Raw genomic sequence first — 13,602 nt, forward strand, 5'->3', positions numbered from 1 at the left:
GATTTTAAACCTTATTAAAATATATCAAAATAATTTTTTTTTATAATTTTTTTGGATATTCTTAAAATAGATATATTAAATGAGAAGTGTGTGAAAAATGAAAATAAAATGATTTAATTTGATAAGTGAATTAATTGTGTGAAGTTGTGAAGAAAATGAAGGAAATTAGTGATAAAAAAATAGTTTGGTCTTCACCAAGGTTTGAACTTGCGCCCTCTAGGACACCAACACAAAACACTTACCAATTGAGCCAAGCGTATGGCTTGTTAAAAGGAGGAGCGTGTTTGATTATATGTGAAACATTGTTCTGAAATGACTAAAAAAATAAAACCAAAACAAAAGGTCTGAGGGGGGGATCGAACCCCAAACCTGAGGCAAGAGAGACTTTGGACGCGCGCTGTAACCATTGGGCCATGACGATGAATTCGTAAATAACACACCCACCACTAAATTTATTTTAAACTCAGACCTAAGAATTCAAAAAATGGCGCCATCACCATTATCATCTTCAACCTCTAGCTCCTCCATGTTGGATTTCTGAACTCTCTCATCTCTCAACCATTTTAAATGATTCAAACATCAAACTTGCTCGTTTTTAAACGAGGAACATGATTATTATCACAGAATTCATTTATTCTAAGTGTAACTAAAGAATTTCAGTATGAACACGAAGAACATATAAACCCTAATTTTAAAATTAAATGATGATAAAGATGAATAAATGAATGATGATAGAGGGTTTTTAATCCTCTGATGATGCTGAACAAACTGGTATCGAGATATATCAAAAAGAGTACACGAATTAAAGAGATGGAGTTGAGAAACTTACCTTTGAAAATGAAGGTCGTGAGACTGATAGAGAGCTCCTGAGCTTGTATGGATGATCCTGAAAGCTTCCTGGGGACTCAACGAAACTATCTGAATGCTTATTGGGACTTGAATACCTCAGAAGTTCCCTACTCGATACCTTCCTTTTGAGCCTCAATTGATCATGGAGGTTAGTGATTCTGAACTTACAGATGAGCTGCGACCATCTGGATAGCTTCACCACACCCTAAGGAACTTGTTTGGATGCTTGGACTTGCCTGACACCTTCTGAATTGCTCTATGGACCTCCAACTGACTTTGCTCCAAATTGAAAGTGAAGATGGTGTTCTTGCACTTACAGAAGTGTTCCAGGTGCTTGGATCACTTCTAATGGACACCCTTGAAAGGTTAGAACACTTAGTTTCAAAGGAAAAGCTCTGGTTTGAAGAACCCGATTCTTCTTGCCAAAGAACCTTTGAAAATCCTAAGTGTGAAAGAAAGAAGGAGAAAGCAAGAATTGTAGTTACTTTAGTGTGTTTAATATGAAGGATGACACTTCTATTTATAGGCAAAGAGCTCTGTACAGATTGGAGGAGTGAGCTTGCTTAATGAGAGAGTTTTGGTTTCTTGGCCATGAAGAAATTCAAAGAATCTTCAAAATGCAATGACGACCAAACCGAGCTAGCTCCCTATCCATTGATCTTATCTGATCTTGGGGAACATTTCTGATATGTAGAGGCTTTCTATTGGCTTAGGATAAGATTGCAATTGATGAATCATTGCTTACCATAAATTCTCAAAAGTAATGATTACATAATCACATGTTCTTGTTTTTGGGAATCTTCTTCAGTCCTTATGCCATGCTGGAAATGGATGCATGGTATGTTTAAATATGTATTATGGGTCGTGTAGCATCCATTAGTGAAGTCATTTGCACAAAATTGCAAAGTTTCAAATTGTACATGACCTATAATTTCACTTCATGAGGCCAACTTTGAACACGCATAACTCCTAGCTCAAAATGAATTTGGAGAAGGTTGAGCACAATTTGAAAAGCCCTTAACATGTACTTCAATTCATTAGTTTGGAGTTTTTCCAAAATTATTTGGGAAATTTGTGTAAAACAGGCCCAAAAATTGAAGAAAACTAGGTCAAAATACTTAGAATTTTTCCAAGTTTTTCATGACCTATAACTTCCAAAGTCCATATCTCTTAAATGATTGATCTTTTGAAGAAAGTTCCTTTGTGAGAAGTTGTTTTATTTGATGAGATCTACAACTTTCATGTTGGAAGTTTTTTGAGTTGTGTAGGTGAAATTTTGAGATCCATGAACTAGGTCAAAATGCACTTAGTTTGACTTTTGTTGACTTTTTGATCCTTGATGAATTTTCTTGATTTTCTTTGGCCAAATGACTTCAATAATCATATATTGATGATATTGGTCCTCAAAAGTCATGGTTTGACCAAAAAACTTGAAAGTCAAAGGTGATCTTGTACAGTTGACTTTTTCCAAATGAAGTGAAATTTTGGACTTTGGTAATGAATCAAGTCCTTCTCCTCAAATGAATGATATGAATGGATCATATTGAGGTGATAGAAGCTCTTGAGTCATGTTTTGAGTTTTGGATCCATGTCCTGTTTAAAAGTCAATTGTCCAGGTGAATTAGGTCAAAAACCCTAATTGTCGACTAGATGAAATTGATGACTGTGGATCTTGAATTGAAGTGTAATGCCCAATGGATGTTGTCATATGGATGATTTTAATATTTTTGAACCATTTGATAGATGTCCTGGATCTTTTTAGGGTTTCCCAAATGTGGTCCCTGACTATAGTCCTTGATGGGCTCAAAACCTCAGATTGGTGAATTAAGCAAACCTGAGCCAAGATGATTGGTGTCCAATCAATCATAGGTGAATAGAATGAATTTTTTTTTGAATCCTATGATTGTATTGGAGACTAATCCTTTTATTGATTGATCCTTTGTCTGAGCTCTTTTGTCCTTGAACATCCTCGATTAAGTACCAGATGAATAAGTGACTGCTCTGAGTATTTGTTTTGAATTTGATGAAAAGTCTGGAGATGTGAGATCTCAGGGGGGGTCAAAATTAGGGTATGACAGGTCGTTGAAGCTTTTTGCTTGGACCAAATATTTCAATCCGTTTTTGCAAAGCAACACATCGGAGCAGGTTTGGGTCAGGTTTTTTGGGCTATCGTAGGAGTACTGGAGGCCGGGAATACTTTTCTCTATTGTCAGCTGTGTAGGTACTCCCATTTTCATCGATGCAGTGTCCTCCAATTCGAGAATTGATCGTACTTTTGGGAAATATGTTCGTGTTCTCATAGACATGGATCTCCTAAGCCTCTGAACCATAATGTGTTGGTAGAACGAGCAGATTTCACCTTTTTTTACTGATATTGAATATGAAAATATCCCTAAGTTTTTTGAGCATTGCAAGAAGTTGGGTCATGCTATGCACGAATGCAGGATGCTGCAGAAAAAAGCTGACCCTCAGGTTCATAAGGCCAAGGTCACTTATGTTCAAAAAACTAAGACTACTGAGGCTGTGGCCGGAATGTGTAACACTATTGATGAGGAGGTGTTGCCTAAGTATGGTACTCTGATTACTCCCGTGGAACCTCTTCTGGAACCTAACCCTATGAATTTCATCTCCCAACCCCCTGATGATTCAGGAACACAACTTTCTCAGTTTGTGGGTCCTACTTAAATTTCTATGGATGGAGGAAAATCTGCCCAAAATGAGAATCCTATTTTACTTTGTAACTCTTGGGTTAATATTGCTGATCTTGAGGAAGAGCCTGTGCATAAGGATGGTGCTTTTACTAATGCGGTTTCCATCCTAAAAAAGAAGCAAGCAGCTAGAAGTAAATCGAAATCCCTCACAATGTCTCAAGCAAGACACGTCCTGTCATTCCCATGAAGTGCATGTATTGGAACATTAGGGGTGTGGCTAATGCTCCTTCTAGATTAGCCTTGAAGAGATTGATTAAGCTTCACAATTCAGATTTTATTTTCATTACTGAACCGAAGTTGGATTTTGCAAATTTTCCTATTAATTGGTTCCATAAATTAGGTTTCAAACCGTTCTCGGTAAATAATTTGGTGCATCCCTCCCTTTGGGGTTTCTGCAACTTGGATCTATGTCCTAACATTATTGCTGAATCAGATCAATTCCTCGCTTTCTTTTTCTCTTTTGATAATTGTTGATGGCTGCAGCGGTTGTCTATGCATCTACAAATATCATACAATGGAGGGAGCTTTGGAAAGATCTCAATGATTTGCAATCTGCCCACATTTTACCTTGGTCTTTCTTTGGTGATTTCAATTCAATTATTGGTACTCATGAACATAGAGGGAGGAATAGCCCTGCCAAGAATCCCATGGCAGAATTTAAAAATTGGTCTGATACTAATAATCTTGTTTATTTCCCTACCAATGGTGCGAAGTTTACTTGGTCTAATAAGCGCGATCCTCCGATGACTGTTGAAAGAAGACTTGATAGGTGCATTGAGAACCTCCTTTGGATCGATTCTTGCAGACATTTGTCAGTGTCTACCCTAGCCAAAGTCTGCTCCGATCATTATCTGCTTCTGTTATAGTTTCACATTAATTCGAGTAGGTCGATTGCTCAGTTTAAATTTCTGAGTGCATGGACATTGCATGATCAGTGCAGAACTCTTATTGAGTCGATGTTGTCCCAGGAGATTACTGGCTGCCCTATATTTGTGCTTAGTAAAAAGCTTCAGCTGATGAAAAGACATCTTAGAGGCTGGAATAGGAATGTCTTTGGGAATGTCACGAACAATGTTAAAACTGCTGAGGATAATCTCCATTATGTCCAAGGCTGTATCCAGCATGATGGCATTAGCGAGATCCTTAAAAAGCAAGAGATAGAAGCGCAAGCTAACCTTACCAAGGCTTTAGTTATAGAGGAACATTTCTGGAGAGGGAAAGATAGAGTCAAGTGACAGCTCGAGGGGGATCGCAACACGGGCTATTTTCATCGAATATCCAAAATTAAGCAAAAGTTTCGGCTTATCTCTATGTTGATGAACGAAGAAACCCTGCTCACTGATCCTAAGGATATATCGAATTATGTTGTTAACTATTTTTAAACCCTTTTCCTCTAACAATGCTCTTTTGCAGGATTTCAAGTTGGTGGATGATATTATCCCTCCTATGGTGGATGACAACACAAATGCCATATTGATGTTGCTCCCTTCTATGGAGGAAATTAAGGCTGTTGTTTTTAACTTAAACAAAGACAGCGCCCCGAGCCTAGACGGTTTTGGAGTTGTTTTCTACCAGACCTATTGGGACATTATCAAAAGAGACGTGTCAAAGGCGGTTATTCAATTCTTTGATTCCGTATGGGTGCTACCTGGTTTCAATTCTAACACCATTATCCTTATCCCTAAATCCTCTAGAGCTAATTCTCTTTATCAATTCCGGCCTATAGCAGTTTCCAACTTCAAGTTCAAAATTATTTCCAAGATTATTGTGGATAGGCTTGCGACAATTATGCCTTCTCTTGTTTCTCCGGAGCAGAAGGGTTTTATCCATGGTAGACATATCCATGACTGCATTGGTTTGGCTTCGGAGGCTTTCAATATGCTTGACTCTAAAGCTTGGTATGGGAATTTGGCTTTCAAGGTGGACATAGCGAAGGCTTTCGTTACGCTTGATTGCAGCTTCTTGCTGAAAGTTCTTCAAAAGTTTGGCTTTAATAGTATATTCTGTGAGTGGATTAGCAATATCCTTAAGTCTGCAAATCTCTCTATCAATATCAACGGTGCTCTTAGTGGTTTCTTCAAGTGCTCTCGCAGTGTTAGACAAGGCGATCCGCTGTCCCCGTTGCTCTTTTGCCTCGTCGAACAGGTTCTTAATAGCCTGCTCCAGCAACTTGTTTCCTCCCATAAGCTGGACTTAATCAAGGGGCCTAACAACTCTCTGGTGTCGTCTCACATCCTGTACGCGGATGACGTGTTCATTTTTTGTAAAGGTAAAATTTCAAATGTTAAAACTCTCATATCCGCTTTTCAGGCTTATGCTGCAGTCTCGGGCCAAGTGGTGAACTGTTACAAATCTTTCATTTTTGGAGGAGTGATGTCTATTTCTAGGCTGAATATTATGGTTGTGTTATCCGAGTTCAAATTAAGTTCTCAACCTTTTTCTTACCTTGGCATCCCGATTTTCAAAGGTAAACCGAGAGTTGCCTTTTTACAGCCTATAGCCGATAAAATCATTACAAAGCTATATTCTTGAAAAGGTTCCCTATTGTCCTTTGCAGGTAGGGTGGAGTTAGTGAAGTCCACTATTCAAGGAATGCTAACTCATAACATGTCCATCTATTTGTGGCTAATTTCTCTTATTCGTCGTATTGAGCATGCGATTAAGTGCTTCATTTGGAGTGGAGAATCCTCTAAAAGCAAAGTGGTTACAGTGGCTTGGAATTCTATGTGTCTTCCTACAGATGAGGGCGGTCTTGGGCTGAGATCGGTAGTTAAGCTTAATGAAGTATCGAATCTCAAGCTGGCTTGGGATCTTTTTTCTTCCTCGGAATCTTGGGCTGTTCTCATGAGGTAGAGACTTATGAGAAAGAATAGGATTGTAAATAATCACATTTTCTCTTCCATTTAGTCTAGCGTCAGGTCGAAGGTGTCCACTGTTTTGGCTAACTCTTCGTGGTGCTTGGGTGATGTGGCAGATATATTTGTGGTTTGATAATTGGTTTAGTGCGCCGCTGTCGTATGGTTTGGCTGATTTGGCATTGATTATTGATCAAAATGTCAGCAGCATCATTGTTAATGGCAAGTGGGACTTCTCTAAAGCTGTTACTCCCATTCCTCCTACTTTGTAGATGCAAATTTCAAAGTGTTTCATTCCTATTGATCGTCGGCATGACATGAGAGTTTGGATTCATTCTCAATTTGGAGATTTATCCGCCAAGATTGCTTATGAGTTTAAGCGGCTAAAAGGAGATCGGAAGGACTGGTGGCGGTGGATTTGGGCCAAATCAATCCCTCCATCCAAATCTTGTTTGGTTTGGAAACTTTTGCACCGGAAGGTGCCTACGGATGAACAATGGAGATGGAGGAATTTCACTATGGACTCCAAATGTGTCTTATGTTGTGCGGCAGAAGAAACTGATCAACATCTCTTTTTTGACTGCTCTTATGCCTCTTATCTTTGGAAATGGTTTCAAACCACTCTCAATCTTCCCCTCCCTATCTCTGGATGGTCCGATATTTGGAGTATTCGTAGAAAGTATTATGCTGCCCAATAAAAAACAGTTTCGACAGTTGCCTTCATATTCATTCTCAATGCTATTTGGATGGCAAGGAATAAGGTTAGATTTCATAACAACTTTTGTTCGGTTTTTTCTTCCATCTCTTACATTCTTGCCGCTGTCTCATTGGCGGGGAACTGTTCTTCTGCTACCTCATTTGTTAATATGGATGATTTTATGATTATCAAAAAGTTCAATGTCACTATTTGTCCTCCTAGAGCACCGAATATATCGGAGGTTATTTGGAAGCCCCATCCTAGAGGTTGGATTAAATTTAATTGTGACGGTGCCGCTGTATCTTCGGGTTTATCTGGTTGTGGTGGCATTGGTAGAAACAGTGACGACGTCTTTTTGGGAGCTTACGCTTCTTCTTTGAGTGGAGCCAACTCTCTCACGGTCGAACTCTACGGTGCTATTCTTGCAATTGAGTTCGCCTTTGAGAGAAATTGGAATAATATTTGGTTGGAGACGGACTCGACAGCGGTTGTCAAAGCGTTCAATTCTCCGTTTAAAGTTCCTTGGCAAATTTGAAATAGATGGTTGAGTTGTATAGATATTGTTTCTAGATGGAATTTTATGGTTTCTCATATCTTTAGGGAAGGGAATAGTTGTGCGGATGCACTTGCTAATCATGGGTTATCCTTATCTGATTATACTCTTTTTTCTTCCATCCCCTCCTTCTTAAGGGCTGATTTTGTAAAGAACAGGCTCGGCATGCCGTTCTTTAGGTTTGTGACTTATTGATAGGGTTTTAGTCTGGTCCCCTATTTTTTTTATCAGCTTTCTTTCTCTTAATATAGCTGCAGTTAAAAAGAAAGTATATGAGATAGCATATAAGAGGTGGGAAAAGAAATGCCCAATTAGATTCCATTGCACAACTTTCTACATAATACAAATAATGAAATCTTATTATATTACATTCTATCCATACAAGCTAAAGTTTTGTTAAAGTTGGGGATTTGATTCTTGTGTCTTGGACTAGTAACCAAATAGAAGGAAAATTTGATATTGGGAAAGCAACCCTGAATCTTTGCATCGTAAAGGGATTGCTATTCTGTCCATCTTTATGCATTATCATTTGTTATGTGTTTTGGTGTTTTACTATTTAGCACTATTGTGAGTGGCAACTCATGGACACATAAGATTCCATTTAACAGTTTGCTATACAGAACCATTAAAAATGGAATACTACATTTTCATTGCTGAGAAAGAATTAACAAGAAACATATATTGTCCAAAACACACACATTAATAATAATACTTGTAATGTTTTGAGAATATATCTGTCTCCATGCTTGCACTGCATTTACATGTATCTTTGTCACGCCACTAATCCTTCGTTAAGTCTTGCAGTTAATTCCTTTCGCAGAATTTTACCCGAGGCCGCTTTTGGAATAGCGTCCGTAAAATAAACTCTGTTGATTCTCTTGTAAAACACAACCTGTTGTGAAACGTATTGCTTGATTTCATCCTCGCTGATCTTTGAACCGTTTGATCTAACAACAAATGCAACTGGAAGTTCTCCGGCAACTTCATCTTTCAATCTGAAACCAACCAACATCATTAATTAATTAATTAATAATAGAAAAATAAATTAGTTGCTAATGGATTTCATAATTTTCATCTCGAATACTTACGGTACAACAGCAGCTTCAGAAATGTTTGGGTGAGCAATCAACAATGCTTCGAGCTCAGCAGGTGCAACTTGAAATCCTTTGTATTTAATCAATTCCTTTAATCGATCCACAATGAAAAGTTCATCATCGTCATCGATTAAACCAATGTCACCTGTGTGTAGCCATCCATCTTTGTCTATAGTTTTCTTTGTCGCCTCGGGATCATTCAAGTATCCTGCAATCACATTCATAAATATTTAGAAGGTACAATTAAACTAAATAATTTTTCAAATATAAAATTTATTTTAGGACACGAAATACCATGAAAATTTGATGAATTTAACACAAACACTGAAAAGCTAAGTAATTGCTGCCACACAATTTTTCAATTGCATATCGCATGGGATTATTGCAAGCTAGGCATTAGGGGGAATGTAAGAATAAAAGTAGTCATACATATGGGGCAGACACATGTTTAGCACTGTGGAGGCTTGGACTCTAGTGCTATTTTAAATTTTAGTAATAATAGTGCTCCACTCATTGTACCTAAAAATTACTACAGTGTTCCACTAAAAATTTCATTATAAACAAAACCCCCACATGGAGTTGTTTGTAGAAATTCAGACTATAAATTATGCAGGATAGTTGACAGATATTTTAATTATTTAACTAATGGTAACTTGTGTCTTTTTAAAAAAAATCAAATCTAGAATAATAATTTTAAAAGTTGTGTATTTTATTTTTGCTAAGTCAAAAATTTGTGTTATTTAACTAATGTTTTCAAGTGTTTGGTGGTGGGTGGGTGGTCACCTAGTACAACTTGTTTAATGAATTAATTTTTAAGTTGGTTTTCCTATGATGGAAGCTGACTCCTAATTTTTTCATTTATTTTATTAATTTTGAAATTTAATTTTTTATATATATTTTAATTATACAATTCAACGTGAAGGAGCACTAGCATTCTCTACCAACCATCGCACTGTGACTTATTCAATCATTGTGGATAGCTTTAATGTTTAAAGCTATTTCCAATAGAGCATGAGTTTCATGCTTTAAAATATTGCATAGGCAAGTTGTCAGTTGATATATTGGATTATAGGAAAGTTGTTCAACCATTACTATTCCCACCACCTCATCATCAATTAAAATTATTAATATTTGTGGAGATTTCAACAAAACAACCAAAACATAAACTTACAATTTTTTCAATGAAATTCATGTATATTGGAAAAAAAAGACAATATTGTAATAATAATACCTTTCATAACCTTTGTGCCTCTAATGCAAATTTCACCAGCTTTGCTTCTTGGAAGAGAAACACCAGTTTCTGTGTCCACTACTTTCATCTCGGCGTTTCTCACCACGGTGCCGCATGCACCGGGTTTCGTCTTGAACGGTTCCTTCGCAAATGCTAAACTAATTGAAAGCGGTCCTGCTTCCGTCATCCCATATCCCTGTAAATTTAAATCATTCATAAAAAAAAATAAGAAATTTGTTTCATTATTGCTTTCCAAGAAAACTAGGTAACATCTAACTCTGTGAAGTTTGAACAAAAGGTGTGTCAATAAATATTAGTAGTATTTCTAAGTAATTGTGCCAAATTACCTATAGCTAAACAAAAGTGTGTGTGATATGTCATGTATTATGATTTTAAATTACACCAAAGTGATCACATTCCTAATCACAATTACAATCGCAATATGTGAATGATGCGAGCATCCACAATGGTATCGATATGCAATTTTGGTGTGATTTAAAATTTTTAAGTGATCACATTTTGAATCGTATTTGTTGAGCTATTTTCATAAAACATTCAAAATTTCAAGCTCAACTTTCTCTGTATATTTTAAAAATCACGAATCTAACTATTTTTACAAAATCAGTTTGTAAAGTAAAAGATTTCTATATGACTTTTAAAGACTCTATCAAAGAGTGACTTAGATTTTTCCTATAAAAATCAAGTAAATATATTTAAATTATTATGGATGGTGATATGGAATCTATGAGTAGTTAGTATGAAAAAGACCAGACATGGCACCGAACCTGTCCAAGCACTGTTTGCGGCATCCTATCCTTGACAGCTTGTTCAAGTTCCATTCCCATGGGTGCAGCACCTGTTATCATCGCCCTAATAGATGACAAGTCGCATCGATGCGACTCTCCACTCTTCACCAACGCTAAAACAATCGGTGGCACAAACGAGACCACCGTCACTTTATACTTTTCAATAAGTTCTAAAACAGTTTTAATCTCAAATTTCTCCACGATCAACACCGCAGCACCAGCTCGAATTCCGCATAGTAGAATCGAATTGAGCGCATAGATATGAAACATAGGTAACACACAGAGTAACACATCTTCGCTGTCAGTGTATTGGTGAGGATTTTCACCGTCAACTAACTGTGATATTGTTGTAACTAAATTTGCATGTGTTAACATAACACCTTTCGGAAATCCTGAAGTTCCAGAAGAAAACGGTAACGCAACGAGATCGTTAGGGTTTATCTTCACTTCCGGTGCTTCGTTTTCGTCAGCATTTGTTAAAATTGAGAAATCCAAAACACCTTGTTCCATTTCAGATTCTGATGATGGTGATGACTGGGACGATGAATCATCAATGCACACGATTTTGATATTGTTGAGTTTTGCAAACTCCTTGATTTTACTGACATATGCAGATTGAGTTACGATGAGTTTTGTTTTCGTTGCGGTGGCTTGTTTAGCTAGCTCCGATGAGGTGTAGAAAGGATTCGCGGTGGTGATGACCGCGCCGCGAAATGAGGCGCCCAGGAAAGTGAGTGCAAATTGCGGAGAGTTGCGGAGGACGATCATGATGACATCCCCTTGGTTGATTCCGATTGTGTTTAAACCGGAAGCGATTTTGCGGGCGGTGAGGTGGACGTCGGAGTAGGTGAAAGTTTCGCCGGTGTCGCCATTGATGAGACATGGACGGTTGTGGAATTGAGAGAGGTTTTCGAAAAGGTAAGAGTGTAAGGGAAGGTGTGTTGGGATTTCAATGTCAGGGAGTTTAGATCGGAATATGAATTCTTGTTGTTGTTGTGGAAGAGAAAGAGAAGGTGAAGGAGAAGGTGACATTTTGAAAGTAAGAGAATGGAAATGATTTAATATGAATTTGATTTAATTTAGCTAAGTCTTTGGTTGAAATGATGGTAGGAATTAGGTGGTTTTATATATAGTGGTGGTTCTGGTCACATCTGTTGTTGTTGAGATAGGGATATATTAGCACGTCGGAATTGAATCATGTACTTCTATGTTATTTCCATAATGGTTATTTTAAATGATTCTACCTAACTATTTCCACTTACTTTTGTCTCAATCTCTATATTTAAATATTTCTTCAACTTTTAATTATAGAAAATTGATATTTTTAAAAGTTTTTAAATAATTTATATATTTGGTTTATATAATGTTTAGATATATTATTATTAAATAATTTTAAAAAGTAAAAAAAAAAAAAAAAGGTTATAATAAAGACTAGAAAGAATATATTAAAAAGTTGAATTTAGAAAAGTTATGAATTTAATTTAAATTTAGAATAAATATAATAGGAATAAAATATTTTTCTAAAAGAGATAAGCTATTGATAAAAATATACTATATCATAATTTTACACAATATAATTTTTTTTACTTGTTAGAAATAAATATAAGTATTTACCATAAGTGTGAGTATTATGTACTAACTGAGGTTGAATTTACATAACAAACTAATTTTATACAAAATATATATATATATAGCTATTAATTAAATTTATGGTGAATTATTATTTCAACCATTCGATAAATAATCTTTTTAATTATTTGTTTTTAATCAATAAAATCAATGATATTATATTAAAATTAGAGTTTAGTATAACTATATTTTTATTAAAAAATTGCTTGCTACATTACGTATAATTTATTAAAAAAAATCAATATTCTTATGTCTATAGTGTACTAGAAATATGTAAATATTTTGTATTCATGAGTTTTAGTTTAATATCGATATCTTTATTAAATAGATATTAAATGTTAATTTATTATCAAATTAAATAATATTAAAACATTACATAACATTGAATATCATTATTTTATGTTCTTTATTTGATGAAAATAATCCAATAAATTAAAGGTATTAGAGTATTCACTTTTAAAATATTTAAAATTTAGGTTATTTAATAAATGATTAAATATATAATAAAATAAAATAAAATAGTATTATATAATTGATTGAAAATATAATATTCAATTATTAATGAGAAATAAAGTTGTCATATTGATAAATAAAAGTGAATAAAATTAATACATTTTAAGTGTAAATTAGTTTTACACCATCATAATAAAATTATAACATTCAAATATGTCATATCAGTATTTTAAAATTAAAGACGTGGCTTGACATAATATATGTTCTTGATTGGTTGACAGTGTAAACATTTTTTATTCATATAAAGATATTTGAATCAACAATAAAGTTTTAAATATTTAAATATTTTAAATTAAATAATATTAAAATATTACATTACATTGAATATTATTATTTTATTTTTTTATTTGATGAAAGTATCGATATCTAATTAAATTAAAGGCATTAACGTGTTTTCACTTTTAAAATATCTAAAATTTAAGTTATTTAATAAATGATTAAATATAATAAAATAAAAAAGTATTATATAATTGATTGAAAATATAATTTTTAATTATTTATGAGAAATAAAGTTGTCATAATTTTGATAAATAAAATATATAGAAATGAAAAAAAATGTAAACTTAAATTGAGGCTTATAAATACGATACTTTAAGTATGCCCAATGGAATATAATGTTACATCAATAAATTTGAGTGATAATTATTTTCTAGAATATTTTTTA

General features: G+C 34.9%; 2 protein-coding genes across 2 annotated transcripts; one reads left to right on the top strand and one right to left on the bottom strand.

Annotated features, from left to right (window-relative positions):
• The first annotated feature begins 7,161 nt into the window (after window positions 1–7,161).
• On the top strand, window positions 7,162–7,647 carry LOC131647572 (uncharacterized). The gene has a single exon (XM_058917480.1). It carries the CDS (start codon window positions 7,162–7,164, stop codon window positions 7,645–7,647), a length of 486 nt encoding a protein of 161 aa, XP_058773463.1.
• Window positions 7,648–8,290: 643 nt separating this feature from the next.
• Window positions 8,291–11,920, bottom strand: LOC131628355 (4-coumarate--CoA ligase CCL1-like). Its single transcript, XM_058899199.1, has 4 exons — window positions 10,776–11,920; window positions 9,991–10,186; window positions 8,754–8,967; window positions 8,291–8,660 (listed from the first exon to the last, which is right to left on the bottom strand). Exons 1-4 carry the CDS (start codon window positions 11,826–11,828, stop codon window positions 8,438–8,440), a joined length of 1,686 nt encoding a protein of 561 aa, XP_058755182.1. The 5' UTR covers window positions 11,829–11,920; the 3' UTR covers window positions 8,291–8,437.
• Window positions 11,921–13,602: the final 1,682 nt, after the last annotated feature.

This window comes from Vicia villosa, linkage group LG1 (genome assembly GCF_029867415.1).
Source record: "Vicia villosa cultivar HV-30 ecotype Madison, WI linkage group LG1, Vvil1.0, whole genome shotgun sequence".
NCBI classification, from domain to species: Eukaryota; Viridiplantae; Streptophyta; class Magnoliopsida; order Fabales; family Fabaceae; genus Vicia; species Vicia villosa.

Excerpts from the sequence above, each read along its gene's own strand:
- LOC131647572 (XM_058917480.1), top strand. The coding sequence starts at position 7,162 with ATGGCAAGGAATAAGGTTAGATTTCATAACAACTTTTGTTCGGTTTTT.
- LOC131628355 (XM_058899199.1), bottom strand. The coding sequence starts at position 11,828 with ATGTCACCTTCTCCTTCACCTTCTCTTTCTCTTCCACAACAACAACAA. Across the intron at positions 10,187-10,775 it reads CGCAAACAGTGCTTGGACAG|GGATATGGGATGACGGAAGC; the intron begins GTTCGGTGCCAT and ends TTAAATTTACAG. Across the intron at positions 8,661-8,753 it reads TCTGAAGCTGCTGTTGTACC|ATTGAAAGATGAAGTTGCCG; the intron begins GTAAGTATTCGA and ends GGTTGGTTTCAG.